Source organism: Sitodiplosis mosellana, unplaced genomic scaffold, assembly GCF_009176505.1.
Source record: "Sitodiplosis mosellana isolate CC-2019 unplaced genomic scaffold, AAFC_SMos_1.0 Smas_scaffold_6181, whole genome shotgun sequence".
In the NCBI taxonomy this organism is placed as follows: domain Eukaryota; kingdom Metazoa; phylum Arthropoda; class Insecta; order Diptera; family Cecidomyiidae; genus Sitodiplosis; species Sitodiplosis mosellana.
Window position 1 is genome coordinate 3,418,152 of NW_022601422.1, and position 20,898 is coordinate 3,439,049.

The following is a 20,898-nucleotide window of genomic DNA, read 5'->3' on the forward strand; positions in this document are numbered from 1 at the left end:
GATTTTTTCCAAGCCTAATTCATTTCTATTCAAAACTTCTGGAAGGTTTTAGAACTTAGATTTCTAACGTGGACAAATTTTGAACGCATTGAATGATTAATTTGTGAAAAATGAATGAAACTTCTAGCAGACTTAAAATTTAGACTTCAAACCTGAATAATAATTCTAAGCTAAATTAAAAATTTCATTTATTTGTTCTGAAAATTGATATTGTTTTAAAAGGCTTGAAATTATTATTCAGGTTTGAAGTCTAAGTTTTAAGTCTGCTAGAAGTTTCATTTATTTTTCTCAAAATTATCATTCAATGCGTTCAAAATTTTGTTCAGGTTAAAAATCTAACTTCTCAAACCTTTTGGAAGTTTTGAAGAAAAATCGGGAAATTTCGAGTTATTTTCAAGCCTAAGAAACTAATCCACGAAAAAATCTTATAAATTGGAAAAATATCAATTTTGGATCTGTATCAATAAGAATGCAGACTCCAGAGATAGGAAAATTGTTGTTTAATTTTTTTTAAATTTGATGATCTTTGATCCAACAATGTCTTTCGGAAACATGTGTATGAACTCACTGAACAAAAAAATTTGACTGAACAAAAAAAATTGAAGTGTGAACTAAATAAAATTAATCACTGAGAATTATTATCGAAATTGCATCTAATAATATATATTGGCAACACATATAACCAGAACTGGTGATATTCCTAATACTAGTAAATAGTGGGTACAACTATAACACGAAATTATGGGATAACTCAATAGAAATTACATTAGAATATTCTTTTTCGTGATAACTTTTTTCGTACTGTGGCTAACTCCAAAGTAAGAGCGTATTTACAATAGTACGAAAATCTGTGTTAGTGGCAAATCGGCATATTTGATACCGATATTGGTGGTATTTCCAACGGAAATATTTACGTTTGGTGTTAAATACATCCGTTAGTACCAATTTCCGGTGATAAGTTAAAACCCGAAATAGTGGTAAATGTAGGAATAGTACTTCAGAAAAGGTAGTGCTATTTTATCACTAAAATCGACTTAACATGTGTTAAAGTAAAAGAAATATTTAGACCCTATATGTTTTTTAGTGGATGCAATCAAAAAACGGCCAACAATGGGAAAATGACTAGAATGACGTTTGGTTTGGCGCCATCTGCAAGTAGGAAGTATTTTGCCATACAAATACCTTCAATTGTAGGTGTCATTGGTTGCTTTCATTGATTGTTGACAGTATATTAGACTGCTCCAAAAAAAAAAGTTGCCCCTCATCCAAAAGGCCCGGGCAGTTTCGAAAAATATACCTAAAAAAAATAGGTTTTGTCTAAAAAAATCATATGGGTACCATATAAAAACCCATGGCAAGCCCCATATCAAAATTTTCATGACAGTGTTTTCGGAAGCCAATTCATATCGCAACATTTCGACCTAAATCATTTTTCCAGCCAATTATTGCCAAAAACTGATGATAAGGTTTTGTTTGGCTCGTCAATATCTACAACTTTTACCAAGACATCAGGCCTTGAAAAGGCATTCTGGGCCAGTTACAGTGTAAAATGACCAAAAAAAATGGCAATTTTTCGGCATTTTTTGCATTTTTCGCTCTACTGGTCACCCAGGTGGTAGACTTTTGTTCAGTTTTTGAGTTGTGTCATGTAGCCAGAACCTGTACAAACATTTTGGTACTTGTCAGATTGTGATTTGCATGAATTTCGGTGTCAATTGATTTACATATAAAAGACAAATTTCAGGTCAAAATGAGCAAATCACAAAAATGAGCTTCGATTTGACAGATAAAAGCAAACGATTTCTACCTCTTCTGCCTTTGAACATCTAGTATGATCCCTTACGAACATTTTAAGTACCAACACGACCAAATCGAGTGATGTTTTCACATATTTCTGGCCTCATATTCGATTTCAACTCCCAAAAAATCGACTTTCGACCGAAAAATCCCTAAATATAGACTTTTTAGGGATGGTGTCTTGACGTAAAGTTATTTTTTCTCAAAAATAAGGGGAGTCTCCCCAGACAAAAACTCTCAAAATTGACTTTTTAAGGTACCTCCCGTACAAAAGTTACGTTTTTCATGCATTTTACTATGAAAATATCAATTTTTGTTCGGGAGGTACCTCAAAAATCATTCACAAGAGCTTCTATATGAGAAGATTCCCAATATTTCTCGAAAAAAATAACTTTTTACTAAGAAACTCATCTAAAAAGTGTATTTTTGAGGTACCTCCCGAACAAAAATTGATATTTTCATAGCAAAATGCATGAAAAACGTAACTTTTGTTCGGGAGGTGCCGCAAAAAGCCAATTTTAAGAGTTTTTGTCTGGGGAGACTCGCCTAATTTTTGAGAAACATTTGGTGAAATAGGCTACAGGGTTCGATTCCGTGAGCAGACCAATTTTTTTTTTTCATTTTCTTTCTTCTTCTTCTTTTTTGATCATTCGCGGAATAATTAGTATTTTTCATTTTAAGATGAGTACATTTAATTTCAATACATCACACTTAATTCCATCGCAGTCAAAATTGTTGGTACAATTATTGTTACGAAAATCCGTAAGAGATATATGCTAGGGGAATTTATCATCCGAAAATTCATATATTCCGGTGTGTTTTAAGCCATATTCAGAATATTCACTCATATTCACAGATATTCAGTCTTTCTTATTTGACAGTTCTGGCGTTCTCATCAGCCGTCATCTTGAATTCGTCGTCATCTTGAAAATTTTTATTCAAAATATTCACAAAATTCACAACATTCACATAAAATCGAAATATTGACGATGATTCAATGAGAAAAATATCCACAATATTCACATTTTTCAAGCCTTGAATGAAACCCCTAGGATATATGTACCTCGAACTAATTCTTGGTTTCTTACACAAACTGCCAAACCAGGAAGGTACAGCTGTTATACTGATTGGTTTTGTTAATTTCCAGAGTAGTACAATTCATATCAATTGACTTACCTTAATTTCATACCTGTTGCCACGGTCTGGTATGCATTTCGTTAAGAAAAATCATAAAACGGATTTGTACTTTGAGCCAAATCTTGGTTCGAGCGATAACTCGCCAAATAAGGCCGATATTGCTATCATTTATATTTGTAATTTATAGTACACATTTGGTACAATAACACTAATCCTATTTCGACCGTGGCTTTGTTCAAATTGCATACTTTACCGTATACCTCGTAATTTTGAAAATGCTCAAATCTAGACCCTCCAATTATTCGAAATCTTGAATAGTACACTTTTTTTGAAATGCGGTACGTTTTAGTACACATTAAGTACAATCGATTTAGTTTGGTTTACCCCCCATTACGAGGTCATCGTAATTTTGAGTATGCATCCTTTTTAGTTTGCCTCCTTTGAATTCTGAGAGTAGGAAGATTGAAAATGAAATGGCAGTAAATAAACAATCGAAATTGCAACTACAAATATTGCAGACATGAGTGCGTGGGCAAAGAACCAAATTGCAGAATGATTGACGAGAGATCTTCAGAGTTCACATCACAAAGAGGAGAAGAAAAAAACTCTTGTCTCTCAATAATTTTAATCACGAATGACATTTTAACTGTCTTGTCTCTCATTTGGCTGACATAAATCTACATGATTTCGTTGAAGTACCCAGTAAAAGCTTAAACGAGAAACAAATTAGTTTTTCGAGAGGATTCTGCGTCATCGTTAATTCGGAGCACACCAGACCGTTCGTCGACCAGTCGATGGAAATCATTCGACACCTCCACTGACAACGCCGTGAACTCCAGCCACTCGAGCAAACGAAAATCCTTTCACATGACTGATGAGCGATCGTCTGAATCAAATGACACGGTGAATTTTTCCTATGACGACGAAATGTAATTGTCGTACGGGTTGCAGAAGCACCCACAAACGCCCACCATGAACAAAAGCAAGCGACGATGCAGCTCAGTTAATCGAAAGAATCTGTCGCGTTCATTCAATCAAATTGAAGAGCACGAACATTCAGCTCTACCGCTTGACCGCACCGACAGCGGGTTCAACGATATTCATCTTGATTATACCTCAGCTCAGCATCAATTGAAACTCGAACAGAACTTCCCCTTTCATGATCTAATGAAGTGTAATAATTTTTCTGATGAAAACACTGACATTTCCATGGTTAGCATCAATTAACTGCCCAATTTATTTCTCATTTATTGTATTATTGTATCTACCGAAATTGCATTAAATTTTATAACGAATGTAAAATGATTTTCTTGGAAGTTTTTTATTTGTTTCTATTTTGTTTCTTTCTTTTCTCCTGGCTGATCGAATTGCCCCAATGTGAACTCGTCCGTCACATCTTGTTCCGTATCATCCAATGAACGTGGTTCCGAAAAAGCAATAGAAACACTATCACTGCTTGTTGGAGATGTGTTTAGAGCATCGCCATCGCCAGCGGACCCCTTACCGGCGGCTGTAGAAGCGTTTGCGTTGGAATCAATGGTTTCGGCAACAGTCGTAACGTTTGCATTGGAATGAATGGTCACATCATTTGGGTTTGTTCAAACGCTAACAGCCGGAGGAGTTTTACTGCGGTGTTCAACGACGATTTGGTTAACAGTCGAATCTTTCGGGTTTTCAGCATCTTCACCGGTTTCGTGAGTTTGGTTTGTTGCACGGTTTCTTTCGACAGCTTCCCTGAAATTGAAAAAAAATTGAATCCATTTAGATTGGCAACAGAACACATGAGTTAATCACAATTTCACAAAATTTCACTCACCTCATGATATTAAGTTGCTTTCTGTAAGCTTTGCATTTTCTTGAGATATCATACAACATTCTGGGCAAAGGGTCAGTCGAGTCTCCACTGGAAACAAAGAATTATTCAAAACAACCATTTGTTCATAGTATATTCTGAAATTCACTCACAATGTTTTTCGTCGTATTTTGAATGTGAAGTCAAAAGCAGCGTGGTTGAAACCATCGCATAGCTTGTCCATCGGATATTTTGGATATTTACCCTTTGGTGACATCTTACGAACTAAATGCGATATTTTTTTTGCCGCTGAGATATTTTCAATATTGAAGCCTAACTCCTCGAATACTCCATCTACTATTGAACTAATGAAAAGGAAAACGAAATAACGAAATTAGATTTAAAATTAAAATTCACTCTTACACACAATTTACATTGTATCATTGAAATATCCGATGGCATCGACCAATTTTCCGATGACCAAACGGACATCTTTTTCTGCAACCCTGCAAAAAATGAATAATAAAATTAGTTGTGTACTGATTTTTCGTCCAAAGCGTGACCAGACAAGATGTCGCAGACGTCTGTATGTTTGAAACGATCGTCAATTTTCGCTTGATTGTCCTCAAATTCGGATATGTTCAGCGCACAGTTTGGCGTTATTGCTATTTTTACGCGCATTCCACATGGAGTTGATAACTTGCCGTTACTCTTCTTTCGAAGAATTAAATATGCTTCTTTCAAATTCCTTGCACTGAAATAAAATACTTTTTATTTGCACAACGATATGCAACTTCGTATAAAAAATGCTTCAAATTCAATCGTTGCATTAGATGTAGGAGAAATTGATGATGGTTTTGATGGTGTCGATGGTGTTGATGGTATTTTTGGTATTTTTGCCCGCGGCTGTCCGTCAATAGAAGATTCGCTGTCAGTTTCGGCCGCTGATCTTCTGAGATCGACACCACTTGTATCCTTACTCGTACTGGCCATCGATCGTGATCTTGTTATACATTGCTTAATCAGGCATTCAATTGAAAATCGGTTGCAGTGCATAAGCAGGAACGTGCATAATTTATGGGCTTGTTGTTTTTGCGATGGATATGGCGTAGCGGCCAAAAATAAACGACAAATGAAACCAAGTGAAAATTAAATGGAAACCGTTGAATGTAAACAATGGGATCGTCGGCCAGGTTTTGTTTTGCTTAGTCTATACACAAAATGAGCGATTGTTGCCAACGTCGAATATCAATTCAATGCAATTTTCGGTATGAAATCTCTCGTTCTCTATTTATCTCACTCTCCCTCTTGTCTCATCGACATGGCCAAAATGCCTGAACACGCTCGTACATAAAGGTGTCAAACGGACACTCGTTAGTCCGTCCGTCCGTCCTTTTACAAATTTAGGACGGACACAATTTTTTGTCCGTCCGTTTGATTGTTTTATTAAAAATATCGTCAGGAGTCAAACGAACATATACTTTTGTCCGTCCTTCTGTAAGAAATGCCCGTCCGTCCGTCCTAAATTTTCAAACGGACGGACAAAAAAATTTGTCCGTCCAAAATTTTCAAACGGACAGACAAAAAAATTTGTCCGTCCTAAATTTGTAAAAGGACGGACGGACAGCAAATGTCCGTCCGTTGTCCGTCCGTTTGACACCTTTACTCGTACACAAATCCATATTGTCCGCATGCACCGTAAACTAATATACAGAAATTATTCATACAATGCTGAGTGTGCATATCATTCTATCGAGAAAACGCACACACTTTTGTTCTGCGTTCAAGGATATCGCAGGCGAAAAAAGGAACACACACACAGAGAGAGAGACATAGCAGAAACAACGAAACTCATCAAATGTTACAGTCCAAGCGTTTGTTGGTTCTGTTTTTTGTTTCGTTCACAACCCATCCTTGTCTGTGTGTCACTCGCTCTCGTTCCCTCTCTCTCTCTCTCTCAGACTACAAACACACACCGCGCAAATTCTACATAAAATATGTAACACACAATCGACAGTAGTTTGAACTAGAGAGCTGAATAAATGTAAAACCACGCTCGAAAAGGGCAACGGCAAATGAAATGACTTGTTGTTGTCGTTTGTGTGAGTGAGAGGGAAAACGGTAAAAAAAATACGTGCCAATGCAATATCGGTGAAATATGGTTTGTGTTGTCTTCCGAGGGCAGTTTTGCATTTGTGCGTGCAATGAATACGAAGATGACGAACGGGGGGAAACGATGGCAATACTTACAGGTCAATCAATTGCAACAGCTCGAATTTTCTCTTTACAAATACTCAACATATTTATCTTTTGGAAGGAAACCAGAAGAACTGTTGTTTCAATGGAAAGTAAATGAAATGCAGATGTTTCCCATTTCTCGGTCGACGGCAAGAACGATGATGTTGTTCAGGTTTCTTTCTTTTCAAAAAGAAGAAGAAGAACCGAAGCAATGATTGAAAAGTAGTTTTGTGTGGTACCAAATGTTGTGTACAGGTGTCGCTACTAGAAAGGAAAGAGACGAACACAACAAAAAAAAAGAAACGTAACAAATTTGAGTATAAAAAAAACTATATGCCATCACATGAACAATTTATTGATATTAATGCAGTGGATTTTTGTTTACTTTGTTGTCAATGCGATTGATGTCGCAACTTATTTGGACAATTTACAACTGCGGTATTCAATGATATTCGCATTCGAACGAGGAAATTTGGCGTTACCGTGAATTATTTCAACTGTTGACGAATTATTTGAATTTTCCAAAGAATTACGTTCTTTTCTCGCACTCTCAAATTAATTCAACAAAAACTAGTACTAATCACACAGAAATCATATGCAAAATGCGGCTCTCAATTTGTATTTGTTGCAATGATTTTGGAACAAATTACCGCACACACAAAGAAAAATCAAATGAAATAATTGGGAATTGGTACCGTTTTCTACGCCAAAACAAACAATTCGCCGAAACACTCTTCGCTTAGAGGCACTCAATTGGGTTTTTATGAACATTAACCGAAGATTCAAATCACTTTGACGAAATTAGTGCCAAAAGTTATGGAATATATGAAATGTTGCACTCAACCTATGCTTTTGGCCGGCGCAAGATAGCGGTGGCGCCTAAATAAGATGTATTAGCAATTTGCGGCGTTTTTAAGAACTATCAATACTTTTTGTTGTTGTCACGAATTTTTGCAACAACAAGAAGTATTGATAGTTCCTAAAGTTGCCGCAGATTCTATTTAGACGCCACCGCTATTCACTGTCACGTCAAATTCATTGGTTCTTATGGCAGAGAAGCACACGTTGGTTGCACTTGAACAATGAACATGGTGTCGAATCGGTTCGGCAGTAACATGATAACAACCAATACACCAACACAACGCAGTACTGTCACTTGATGACACTTTGTACGGACGCGTGTGTGTGTGTGTGTATTTGATGAGCTGTGTTCGACGAACTGTCAGTCAGTCAGTTGTGTATGTGTGTCGATATTTGACGATGCAGCAAGGGTCGTACTTTGTACAATGTCCATCCGATGTTTTTTTCTCGTTGCATTGGAACGATTTTAACGGAATGAATTTGAAGTGACGACCAAAAAAAAAAAAAAATGATGCATCCAACCGTAAGAAAATGTGTCAAGGACGTTGCATTACCCTATTGAAATGTACATGAATGCTATTTCCTCGTATTTTACCAAATCAAATGAAACATGTCACTATTTTGAGATAATATACCCATACCTCTTTAGGCCTGCAATAATAAGGCGCATATTTTTATTTCTCAAATATATCATTTCTATACAGAAAACATACTAATTTCTCATCATATCTAACTAACAACAACAAATGAACGTATTTATTTTTGTTTTGGATTTTTAACCGTACATCTTCTTTTTTTTCTCTTTCAAATATTTGTTGATATCTCTACAATTTTTTTTTACATAGATCATAATAATATATAAGCATTTTGGCAAAAAAAGGCTCGCTATATCTTTTGTGTGACTCTTTCATAATGGTGTCGATTTGTCTTCTTTTCGTTTTAAATTTTTGTTTTTTTTTTTTTTCATCAGTTCAGGTTATTTAAAAAAAACACACACATAGTAAACATATATGAGGCTGTGAGAATGAAAATGGCAATACAGGAATAAACATTCTGAAGCACATCAAGAAAAAAAAAATATAAACAGCCTCATATATAGGTCAGTTTGTGATTCATGAAAGATTGATACGCGAAAATGTTAAACTGATTTTGTTTAGTGATTAATTACATTTAAACTAACATTTTTTTGTCAATCGTTTCTCATTTTCATCTTAAAATTTAAGCGATTCTTCTTGTTGAACGTTATTATTCAATGACATGAATGCATATCGTTAGCTAGCTCTGAAATTCGTCATCCTAACCAATTCTTAAACCTTATAATTCGTTTATTTTACTTCTATACGTATGATTATCGCGTCCTAATATAAATGACTTGGCTGATTGGCGTCGACAATATCCAAAGTGGTTCCGTTGAGCCGACCGAGAGCGAAAGAGCACGTACCGCCTGGAAAAAAAAGAAAACGCACGAAATATTCCCTTATTCGAATGAGTCATCGAGTGTGTATTTGGTGGACCGAAAATCGTGGTGTGAGACTCTAACATAATCGAAAAACTTTGTACCCAAGCAAATTCGTGTGTTGTATATATGCCGAAGAAGGCACTATCCACAATTTTTTTTCATTCTTTTTCCTTATTTCTATGTCGAAACAGAACGACTTTCCGACCCCCACATTTAGTTTACTTCATACAAACGCCGTTTCCATGCATATAAAACACCATGCAAACATGCAGCAATAAATGGCAAAAACGGCTGTTTACGGTCTGCTCTTGCGTGCTTTCAACCGCGTGATTCATTCTCGCTTGTTTCAATCGCGCTGTACTGTTGCATGAGTCATCCTCTGCTGTTTGAATATTGTAGGCTTTGCTTTGGTGCTGCTTCGCATATCAACAAACGACGACAATGAGAAAATTACGGATATTTATCGTGATGAATGTTTAAACGCTTGAAAATGTTTATCATTTTGGGGGGAGGATGAGCGAACATAACCGAATATTAAATGCGAAATTAAATTTGCTGGAATGGCTCCAAAAAAATGCTCAATTGAAGACTGGAAATTAAATTACATAAAGTAGCGAGATGAACAAAGCGCATTAAGAAAGAGAAACCGCAGTAAATGTGCTATGGTTTTTTTTTCCTGACGTAGACTGGGTCAATATTTGTTATTTGCACCTGTTTCTTCTATGTCTTATTACATCGAAACGGAGCTTCGAATCCCGCAGGAAACTAGACTATTCGATTAGAATGTGGAAAAATTTTGTATTCCGTTCACAATTTCGGTCAAACATACAAACCACTTTCAAATAATTACATTTCTTCATTTTTCGGTGTGGTACACACTTCACTTGTTTACATTTTTGTATGAAAATTACCAAAGGTGGGGCAAAAATATGACATGATTCACAACCATATGAGATCATGAATTATGCAGTCACTTCTCCGGAAAAAAAGAGATAAATATATATGCTACTTTAAGCGCACAGCTCTTATTTATGTTTTGGCCAAAAAAATTAGCATTTTTCTTTTTCTTCTTTTTTTCGCTTCGACTTTTAGCATATTTTTTTTTTGTCTTTTGATGATAAATACCCAACTGCAAAAAAAATCATGGTTTTTTTTTCAGATGCATGAGATTCAAACTCGCCTTGCACTTTCCATTAAAGAAACAAAGAGAAGAAAAAAAAATGAAAGATGAGCATGCAACGGATGGATAATGAAATGGATGAAGAAAAGAAAAACACAGCCAAAATGCGAATAAAAACCAGGTTCCATTTAAAACAGTTGACATTGTTATTTATTAAGCGAATTGTTTCTTTCAATTTTCATTCAATATTTTCTTTCCCTTTCATTAACTCTATATTCTATTTAGCTTAATTTAAACGGAACAAAAACATGTCTGCTGTTGCTGTTGTTGGGTTAAGATTGAACAAAGAATACAGAGAATTAAATTTAAAAAAGAAGAGAAAAAAAATGAAGAAAATTGTGCTTGGGAATTATGATTATTTCGTTTGCATGCTGCCAATTGTTTTTTTTTTATTTCAATATTTTTTTTTTCTTGTTGTTCTTGTTGTTTAATTGTAAAAATTTGTCTTTTAAATTGCTTTTGTTTTGTTGTTACATGTTTGCTGAGAGTGTCTCACACACACACTACCTCTGAACCAAAGAGATTTTCTAATTTTAGTTACCGGGAGAGTGAGAAAATATTAAACAAAACGTTGGTTTTAGGTGTACGGTATCGTTTTTATTGTTTAATTTTGATCAGCAATAGATTTGTTTGGTTGAGTAGCAAAAAGGAATTTTTTTTTTGTAAATTAATATAAATTGTTTTTTTTTGTTGTTTTTGATTTTGTTTTGTGATTTTTTTTCATGCGATGATGAAAAAAATTAAAACGAAAATCTTTTAATACCGGGCGTTGCATTGTTTGTTTATAATGACGACAACTGTTAATATATTCACACAAAATACATAGAGATTTTTGTTTATGCTGTTTTGCTGCTGCTGTTGATGTTGATGTTTGTTTCGTAATTGAATCGAAACTCTGAGAGTGGCGCACGGTTAGGGCGCTTAGTTTTCATCAACTTCGGCTTCTTGTTCTTCATCGAACTCAGCATCCTCATCAGCGGTGGCTTCTTGGTATTGTTGGTATTCCGACACAAGATCGTTCACTGGTGAGCAAAAAGAAAGAGAAGAAAAATGTGTGGGTAAGTAACAGGGCATTGGGATAAAAAGCTGTGCATCGAAACAAAAAAAATGAAAATAAAAAATGAACGTTTTCCAATGAAAGAAAACAACAAAGGAGTGAATCGATTGGAATGTAAATCGAAACTGAATGTTTGAGAGTTGAAAAAAAAAGAAGAGAAATGAATAGTAAATTGAAAACTTACTGTTGCTCTCGGCTTCGGTGAATTCCATTTCATCCATACCCTCGCCAGTGTACCAATGCAAGAAAGCCTTACGACGGAACATAGCAGTGAATTGTTCGGAGATACGTTTGAACAATTCTTGGATGGCGGTCGAGTTGCCAATGAAAGTGGCCGACATTTTCAAGCCACGTGGTGGAATATCACAAACGGCGGTCTTCACGTTGTTTGGAATCCATTCAACGAAGTAGCTGCTGTTCTTGTTTTGGATGTTCAACATTTGTTCGTCGACTTCCTTCATTGACATACGACCACGGAAGATGGCGGCAACGGTGAGATAGCGACCGTGTCGTGGATCGCAGGCAGCCATCATGTTCTTGGCATCGAACATTTGTTGTGTCAATTCTGGTACGGTGAGGGCACGGTATTGTTGTGAGCCACGTGATGTGAGTGGTGCAAAACCAGGCATGAAGAAATGAAGACGTGGAAATGGTACCATGTTGACGGCCAATTTACGTAAATCAGCATTCAATTGACCAGGGAATCGAAGACAGGTGGTGACACCCGACATCGTCAACGATACCAAGTGATTCAAGTCTCCGTACGTTGGTGTTGTGAGCTTAAGCGTTCTAAAGCAGATATCGTACAAGGCTTCGTTATCGATACAGTACGTTTCGTCGGTGTTTTCAACCAATTGATGAACGGACAATGTGGCATTGTATGGTTCAACAACGGTGTCTGATACTTTTGGTGATGGTACGACTGAGTATGTGTTCATAATTCTGTCTGGGTATTCTTCGCGGATTTTCGAAATGAGAAGGGTACCCATACCGGAACCGGTACCACCTCCCAAGGAATGCGTCAATTGGAAACCTTGCAAGCAATCGCATGATTCGGCTTCTTTACGTACAACATCTAATACTGAATCGACCAATTCAGCACCTTCGGTGTAATGTCCCTTGGCCCAGTTGTTACCGGCACCCGATTGACCGAACACGAAGTTGTCGGGACGGAAGATTTGCCCGAATGGTCCTGAACGCACTGAATCCATTGTACCTGGTTCCAAATCGACGAGCACGGCGCGTGGCACGTATTTGCCACCGGATGCTTCGTTGTAGTACACATTGATGCGCTCCAACTGCAAGTCACTGTCACCGTGGTAGGCGCCGGTAGCATCGATGCCATGTTCATCGGAGATGATTTCCCAGAACTATACAATTGCAACGGAAGAAAAAAGAAAAATGCAAATCCAAAATTAGATCAAATATTCGAAAAAAAAAAAAGAAACAACTCCGCTTGAAACGGTCCGACATGTCGATTTTAATTCCGAAAAGGCTAATGCTTTGCACAAGTGACAATTGTTCCCATACTATGAAATTGACTATACATCGAAAAGTAAATAGCCAAAGATTAACTGATGGGTTTTTTTGAAAAGTTGCTCTAGCCGCAAATGGTTGGACGGAAAGAGTCATTTGGACTCTTCCAAAAGCAAGTATCTGCGGCACGAATGCATGGAATGAATGAATGTCGTTTCATGTTGGGCGTATGTCATAATTAAATTTTCAAAGTTTTAATTGAGCATTCGTTTTGTTGTTGGCACAGGCTAGTAATGGCTTTCATCAACGACAACACATGTCATTCGAAATGAAGTGAATGGGCGTTTTTATAGGTTTTTTTTCTTCTGTTTTATTACTTTTTTTTTCTATTCAACAAACAACTACACATTGAAACACACCTATGCAATTGAGATTCAAAGTTTTCGTGCTTGTTTCGCTATGCATGGATTTTTGCGTTTAGTTGTTTTTTTTTTACTCTGTATCTTGTTGATTCTACAATAAACGTCAATTTCAACAGTTCATTAACCAAATGAAATTGAATATGAATCTCATTATCTGCGCATTCATCATCATCATAAAATTCATTGAAAAATATTCAACATCGATGTCGTCGTCATCTACAGCTACTTTGATTAGATTTAATGGAAAAGAATCTGTGTGGTTAATGTGTAACAATTGGCGGGCATTGAAACAATTTTGTCTATGGACGAGTAGCAAATCTCAAATTGATTGAAACGAATTTCGCTCGTTTATTGCCGTTCAGCAAGCAGGATGAGTGCTGTAGTTGTGAATGTAATACAAAAATTACACATTGTTTGTGTATTAAATAATTATTTATTGATGAAATTCCGTACCCGCCGAGCGCATGGTACAGGGTTAGAGCTAGTTGGTACACACAGTAGGGGAGTGCCAAGCAAATTGCAAATACTCCTTTACTTTCGGCCACCAAACAACTAATTTTATACACAACAACGAAAATTTCCTTCCCAAACAACATACACACACACACTACACGACCTCTTTTCTCTGTCTCTCTTCATTTTGTGTGTGTCGGTTTTGGTTTTTGTTTTAAATGACAATGAATGAATCGATTTATTTTATCCGCAATGGAAAAGCCAAAAGGCAACAGAAGGCAAACTACTCTTCAGACATGAAATAATATTGTTGTTAAACGATATGTAATGCAGTAGAGAGAGAGAGAGAGAGAGAGCGAGAGAGAGAGAGAGAGAGAGAGAGAGAGAGAGAGAGAGAGTTACGTGAAAAATATAATAATAATGGAACGGAATGTGTTTGGTGTTTGTTTTTTTTTTGTATGGCTTTTGTCATAGTAACGTCGTCGTCGTCGTTAAGTTTGGTTTCCGATTGTAACTCAATGAAATCGCCCGCGCCGAAATTGGAAGCGTTAGCGAGTGCGCTCGCTCGCGCACACGGGCATGGGTAAAAATTTATAAAAAGAAATAAGCATTATAATGACATAAATGTATCGATTCTGGCGTCATACTTTCGAGTTCTAGGTCTCACTCTCTTTTTTAGGCTCGGTAATTCGTTGTTTGTGGGCTCGAAAATGGGAATTGATTGCTACTAACGAATTGGAGGACGGATTCGATTTTATTGCAGCATTTTTTTTTCTCCTTCGATTGCACATTAATTGGTTGTGAGAGTCATTTCAATTAATTCTTGATTAAATGATTTTTCGATGTCAAATTAAAATCAATAAAATGGTTAAAATGGTGTTCAAGTATGGGAATAAAATGCGAAACGTAGATGTGAAAGCCGAATGCGACTGAATTGGGAGAAGAAGAGAAAACCGGGTTGAACCAATTTATGGGCCAATGATGAATGAAATTTCCTGATAAGGACATGTAGTACACGCCACTTTATCCATGTTGATTTTTATTCGCATTTATTTTCATATTTCCTTGAAAACAAATGGTATAGCTGTTTATTGGATGGCCTTTGATGGGCCACATATCATCAATTGCTGTTGCCTTTTTTCCACATTGATCGAGTTGTCGGACAGATGTACAATGTTGTTTTGATTTTCTTGACTCATATTGTGTGTGTGTTTTTTCTCGCTATCTCCATATATTTTTTTTTCGGTTCTTCATTCATTATTCATAATTTTGTGTATCAGAAACCCAATTTCGGGTATCCTTGACTGAACATAATTGAGCATTGGGCGTGGAACGGAAATTTGAACACATCATCCATTTCTAATTGACAATTTTTGAAATGTATGGATTATTTTTAGTATGTGTATGCCGCTATATTTTTTTTTTTATTGTCAGAAAATATCGGCTTGAACTCACTCTCATATACTCTTCTTTTAATTGTTTTTGTTTTTCTTTCGCAATGAGCAGAAAAACCAAACGAGCAAATAATACATACAACTTGATCTAAATTCAATAAGTGCCCACCGAAATAACATAATAATCGGCTTTGAGTGCGGCTTTGAAAAACTGTTGCCGATATCGGTTTAGGTGTGGTTCGAGTTCGTTTATTAATTTTTAACTCTAGCAACAATGCTCATTATTATATTGTCTCTTAGCGCTCATTTTCGTTTCTTTTCTCGGTGTTTTGGTTCTTATTTGTTCTTCTCATGTTTGGGCGCACTGATAAACTGCCAATCGCATTGTGTATGGCTTGTAGATGATGAAAACTTTCCTAGTCTAATTTCTTAATTAGTGCGAATGATCTGCTTCTTCTTTTTTCATTCGACTGAAGAACAACAACAACAACAGTTAGCTTACGACAAAGACAACGTGTTACTTTTTTTTTTGTTCATTGATTCAAGCGAAAGATGAAGCGAACGAACAAAAAAAAAACACCAAGAATGGACATAATGATACGCATACTCATAAAATGATGTTTGATGAGAAGAAACACAGGAAGGTGATAATTTGTTTGAGCTTCGCTCAGAAGTCACCACCAGCAACAGCGACGGTAACGACAATAGCGCACAAATTAAGGTGAACATCTATAAAAATGAAAGGCGAATGCTTCTTTTTGTTAGAAAATAATTGCAGCAGCGGTTTTGAAACAGATCAACACAGAGCAAATGCATAAAAAGGTACAAACTCTCTCTCTCTCCTGGCCGGTTGGTCAGAAAAAAATGCGATAAAACAATAGATAAAAAAAAGAGAGTAGCGAAGAATATAAATCATAGAGACCAAAAAATGTCGGCACAAATAGACGAAGGAAAAATATGATAAAATTATTGGTGCGCGCTAGCCAACTTGCCGCCGCCGAGAGTGTTTGTTGCTGACGTGTCGTGCTCGTGTTATGCTGGATTTTTTTCATTCGTTCATTCTCTTACTTTCACATTGTGTTTCTTTCCATTTTGGCATTGGTCGTTGTGATTTTCTTGATTTTAAATATCCGGTTCTTGTAATTTGATTTTCCGTATGTGGGCAAGTGCCTAAAAATGGCACAAAAGTCACAAAAAACCAATCTCTTAACACACGGCAAATGAAAGCGGCAGCTTGTTCGCCGGCTCCCTCTCAGGCACACTTAACAAGCCGCTTTTTACAATCGACATTGTAAAAATTAATTCATTTCGAATATTTATTTTTTTTTGTGCCATGGCTCTGTTTTGAGTGTGAGTGTGTTTTTTTCTTCCATGTCGTTTCGTTTTTTTCTTTAGATATTCTTCATTTTTTTTCTCCATTCTTTTCGGAGTCTGGTTTACCCACGTTGAAATGTGTGTTGTGTGAAACGCCAAATGCACAACCAAAATCACAGTCGTATTCATTACATCACATTTCGAAGTGGATTGAAATGCGAGAGCAAAGCAGTGAAGAGAAACAACAACAGCGAAGAAAAAAGAAAATCGAATTTCAATGATTAGATTCTGGCTGTTGTACTTTTTGTACATTTTCCATGATCATGTCACTCATACCATAATCTCCTCTTGAAGAAAAAAAAAATTTTGTTTTCTGTTTTTTTCTGCTGCTTTCCAAGGCAAAAGGCTCTTAAATGGAGATCTTCAAATTCAAGACGGCTAAGTACATACACATATTTCTGTTCGTGGTGAGCAGCAAATTGCTTTTCATCACACAAACACATCGAGCTAGCTAGCGAGCAATCAACGACGCTCAATCTTTCAACGACTATGAATTTTGCGATACGCATCGCATCATACGCTATTAATAAGTAAAAAATGGAACGTTGCCGTTGTATTGGTCTCTCTCGCTATGTGTGTGTGTATGTGTTTGTGGCATACCGGTAAATTGTTCATACATTTTTACACTGCTTCTCATTCTCTCTCTCTCTCTCTTGAGCCGTGTTGCTCTTAAAATTCAAATTTGTCTCATATATATATAAATTGATGGTGTTGTTTTTTTTTTGCTCGATTCTGTGTCGACCCAAAAGGAAAAACAGGGCGATGAAGTCACATTTGTCGTTTTTATACACCAAAGGAAAAAAAGAATTAAATTTCGTTGTCTAAATGTGTCCGCTGTGTATTTCGTTACAAGGAATTATTCATTTATTTCCATATTTGGCCATACACAAATAGACAAAACAACAAGTATGGCGTGAATGGTTGTGCCTATGTGTTGTGGTGTACACGAAGCAAGAATGAGAACAACGACACATAGAGAGGAAGAAAATGAAGTGTGTACACGAATCACGGACGTTTATAATTCGCGTGTCAGAATCTATTTCATTCCTTCGAGAAGTAGTCGAATGAAAAAAAAAAACAAAAACAAAATAAAGAAGAAGAAGCAGCAACGATTGCAACAACAATAACAGCCGCCGTAGAAGCAATGACGAACGAAAGAAGAATCGAAGCAACGAACAACGTACAAACGTTGGCGACACTTGATTATTTGGCCAAGACGACAACTACACATGCAAAACATACCGAACAATTATGGATTGGGCATGAAAGGAGCGCGCGCGATAGAACAAACTCGACCAACCGAACCAAATATCACGCAAGACCATACGCTCAATACATTGCAATATATATATTGCATGAATATATAATATTTTTTTTTTCTCGTTCGTTTGTTCGTTTCCGAATTGTTGTGTATGCCATTTCGACTATACTATTTCCCTCCATAGCTCTCTATCGTGTAACTAACTGAACGAGTGAACGAGTGATTGACATATACATAAAGTGTGCTTGCTGGCAACACTATTGTCTGCTGTGTGCAAACGACCAGCCGCTTTTCATTGCATCGATTTTTCTCGTTCTTCGTTGTGCGGTGTGTGAGTGAGTGTGTGTGTGTGTTCGTTCGTTTTCCGCTTTTAGTTTCGAGCACATTTTTCTTCTTCGTTCCAACGTTTCGATTCATGATGCGGCTTGAATATGCTTGATTTGAAGTGCATATGAACATCACCACTTATGCTAAAACCAATAATTTTCGGCAAATGATATGCTTTTCGTTCTATTGGTAAAAATGAGGCTTCTGCAGGCAACAGCAGTAATAAAAATATCAATTGAGCGGAGAGAGAGAGAGAGAGAGAGAGAGAGAGAGAGATAAATGGGCAGCAGGCGAAAAAAGAGAATGCTTGATAATGTGCATTGACTTTCGTTTTGAAATGAAATTACATTTCAAATTGAAAGATATATAAATGAATGGAGAAGGAGAGAGATAGAGAGGGAGACGGGGCCCATTTGAGTGAAGTTTCCAAATGCATTGCATTTCAATGCAGACGTCGTTTTTCATTCGTTGCGCCTCGTCGGTGTGTCACTTTTGAGCCAATTCCAAATGCGGCGCACTTTTCTATTCGACCATATTTTTTTCTTTTCTCGCAGCGTTTTTTCTCTCTTTCTCTCTCTTCGCTTGATTCGTGAATGCAACTCAAAAATATTACAGAAAGTTAATGACCGAGAAATATAAATCAAATTGCAAGCCGCATTTCACTTCACTTTAGAAGACAAGAGCAATAAAATGGGAGAGCGAGAGAGAGAGATAGAGAGAAAGAGAAAAAACGAATGAGAAAAGCGCCGAAGAAAAACTGCCGACGAGGCGAGAAAAAGATTGCTCTCGCCACTTCCAAAGAGACTTTGTAGCGGCATCCGCTTAAAACGTGTTGAACAAACGAAAGAAGAATTGTATGCTGTTGCTGCTTTTTTGCTGTTGTGTATTTCATTTCGACCGTTGCGGTATTTTGAAATTCGCATTTGAATTTTTTGGGCACGAGAGACATGACAATGTATGCGTACATGAATGTGTGTGTGTGTGTGTGTGAGTGTGTGAGTGTTTGAGCCGAGAGCAGAGTGCACAACAACTGCTATGGTCGTGTGTTACGTGAGTGAGAAATGAATGTAGGATTAAGCGCTACGGAATCTAATTTATTTGTTGGAAATGTTGGCGGCATTCGAATAGCGTCACTTTTTTTTCGTTTGTTCGTTTGAATTTGCTCTCACTTCGCATTCGGTACATGTTTGACTGTACGATGTGGTGTTGTTTAACGTGCAAGAGCGTATGTGTGTGTGAATGTGTGAGTGAACATGATCTCAGCAAGAGTCGGTCGACTCAATGTGTGTGTGTGTATATGCTGAAGCCCCGAACGAACATAATGAACATCTGCCATTTTAACAAATAAATAGAAAATTAAGCCGCCATTGTATCAGAATGTTGTTTCTCCCGTCGCATGGAAAACAGTGGAAAAAAATATGTACGAATTGACGACCTCAATTTGCCAATGGATAATGCGTCATTGTGATTTGCGAAAAAAAATTCTACCGAAAATTGCCCGGATCATTATTCATTTCGGTCGTAATGGAAAATTCTGATTTTATCGGTTTAACACACGTCGAGATTCACAATTGGAAATTTCGATGGGCACAATCTTTTTTCTTTTGTCACATTTACACACATATACACATGCTTAACCATTTTTTTTCGGTTTAACCAGGCATTTCGTTTTGTTAACGGTCATGTTTTCACAGAACATAGAAGAAAATTGGTTAAAAAAAATTTCTATTTCATTTTTTTTTTTGCAAATAAAACGAGAAAAAGAACAACTAAAGTGAAAAGAAGAATCAATGAAAATGTTTTTTTTTTTTTTGGTGTCATTTTGTGCAAAGCAACGGACTTTTCTTCAATGTTCAACATGATTTTACATGTTGCTTGCAATGTGTTTTTTTCTTGGAAACGAGGAAAAAAGCCGTAAAACTGATGGAAAAAAAATTGACGAACAAAAAAAAAAAAAGGTTTTGTTTGAAACTCACCTTAGCACCAATTTGGTTACCGCATTGACCAGCTTGAATATGAACGATTTCTCTCATTTTGAATTGGTTTTTTTTTTCTTTTAAATAGAACACTTGGTAAAATAAAAAATTACTGTAAAATGCAAAAACTGCAAAACTGATTTTTTTCTTCTCGACTTGGAAAACTCGACTTATCTCTTCAAATGCCGCACACGAATTGAAGACTGCGATGAATTTCCAACGTTCAACTGCTTTTGAGGTAGCGACAACGCCCAATGCGCAACGTTGATTGGTTGAAATTATGTGCATGTATTGGGATGGTTGACGTCACTTTTTCGATTGCCGGCGTCAGTGTATGCGTCGGAAAGCGAAGAAGCGCGAAATAGCGGCAGACACAGACACGAACTCTTGCTCACGTTCACACACGCACATCGATACTTCTCGTTCCGAATGTTCGGCACACTAGAATTGTGTTCAGCTTCGGGATTCGATGTTCTTCTTCTATACACGACGTGAAACGTGCGATGATGCAAACCGAAACACCAACCGAATGTAGTTGTGGAATCGATAATATCGCACCATACGAACCGTTTCAAATGTATTAGAATAAAACGAAAATATTCGTTCAGAGAATAGAATCAATATACGTACACTGCCGAGCCGCGTAGTTTATTTTTCTCTTGTTTCTTTTCATATGTCGATGTAGTTGTGTGTT

At 36.7% G+C, this 20,898-nt stretch overlaps 2 protein-coding genes across 3 annotated transcripts; both read right to left on the bottom strand.

The window, feature by feature from the left end:
* Positions 1 to 4,154: 4,154 nt before the first annotated feature.
* Positions 4,155 to 5,497, bottom strand: LOC129576349 (uncharacterized). Its single transcript, XM_055461299.1, has 4 exons — positions 5,161 to 5,497; positions 4,900 to 5,091; positions 4,751 to 4,837; positions 4,155 to 4,668 (listed from the first exon to the last, which is right to left on the bottom strand). The coding sequence occupies exons 2-4, from the start codon at positions 5,001 to 5,003 to the stop codon at positions 4,533 to 4,535; spliced, it is 327 nt and encodes a 108-aa protein (XP_055317274.1). The 5' UTR covers positions 5,004 to 5,091; positions 5,161 to 5,497; the 3' UTR covers positions 4,155 to 4,532.
* A 5,542-nt stretch (positions 5,498 to 11,039) lies between these two features.
* LOC129576350 (tubulin beta-1 chain) lies at positions 11,040 to 20,898 on the bottom strand. Of its 2 annotated transcripts, XM_055461301.1 has the most exons (3): positions 20,205 to 20,898; positions 11,706 to 12,891; positions 11,040 to 11,486 (listed from the first exon to the last, which is right to left on the bottom strand). In XM_055461301.1, exons 1-3 carry the CDS (start codon positions 20,490 to 20,492, stop codon positions 11,386 to 11,388), a joined length of 1,575 nt encoding a protein of 524 aa, XP_055317276.1. In that variant the 5' UTR covers positions 20,493 to 20,898; the 3' UTR covers positions 11,040 to 11,385. The 2 variants fall into 2 exon arrangements, with proteins under 2 accessions (XP_055317276.1, XP_055317275.1); XM_055461300.1 differs by having other exon boundaries at positions 11,040 to 12,891; positions 20,205 to 20,677.

What these genes read in the sequence shown, in the direction of transcription:
- LOC129576350 (XM_055461300.1), bottom strand. Translation starts at nt 20,492, where the DNA reads ATGCACATAATTTCAACCAATCAACGTTGCGCATTGGGCGTTGTCGCT. An exon ending in GTAACCAAATTGGTGCTAAG is followed by an intron (nt 12,892 to 20,204) that starts GTGAGTTTCAAA and finishes GCAATTGTATAG; the next exon opens with TTCTGGGAAATCATCTCCGA.
- LOC129576349 (XM_055461299.1), bottom strand. Translation starts at nt 5,003, where the DNA reads ATGTCACCAAAGGGTAAATATCCAAAATATCCGATGGACAAGCTATGC. An exon ending in AAAATACGACGAAAAACATT is followed by an intron (nt 4,838 to 4,899) that starts GTGAGTGAATTT and finishes CTTTGTTTCCAG; the next exon opens with TGGAGACTCGACTGACCCTT. An exon ending in AAGCAACTTAATATCATGAG is followed by an intron (nt 4,669 to 4,750) that starts GTGAGTGAAATT and finishes TTTCAATTTCAG; the next exon opens with GGAAGCTGTCGAAAGAAACC.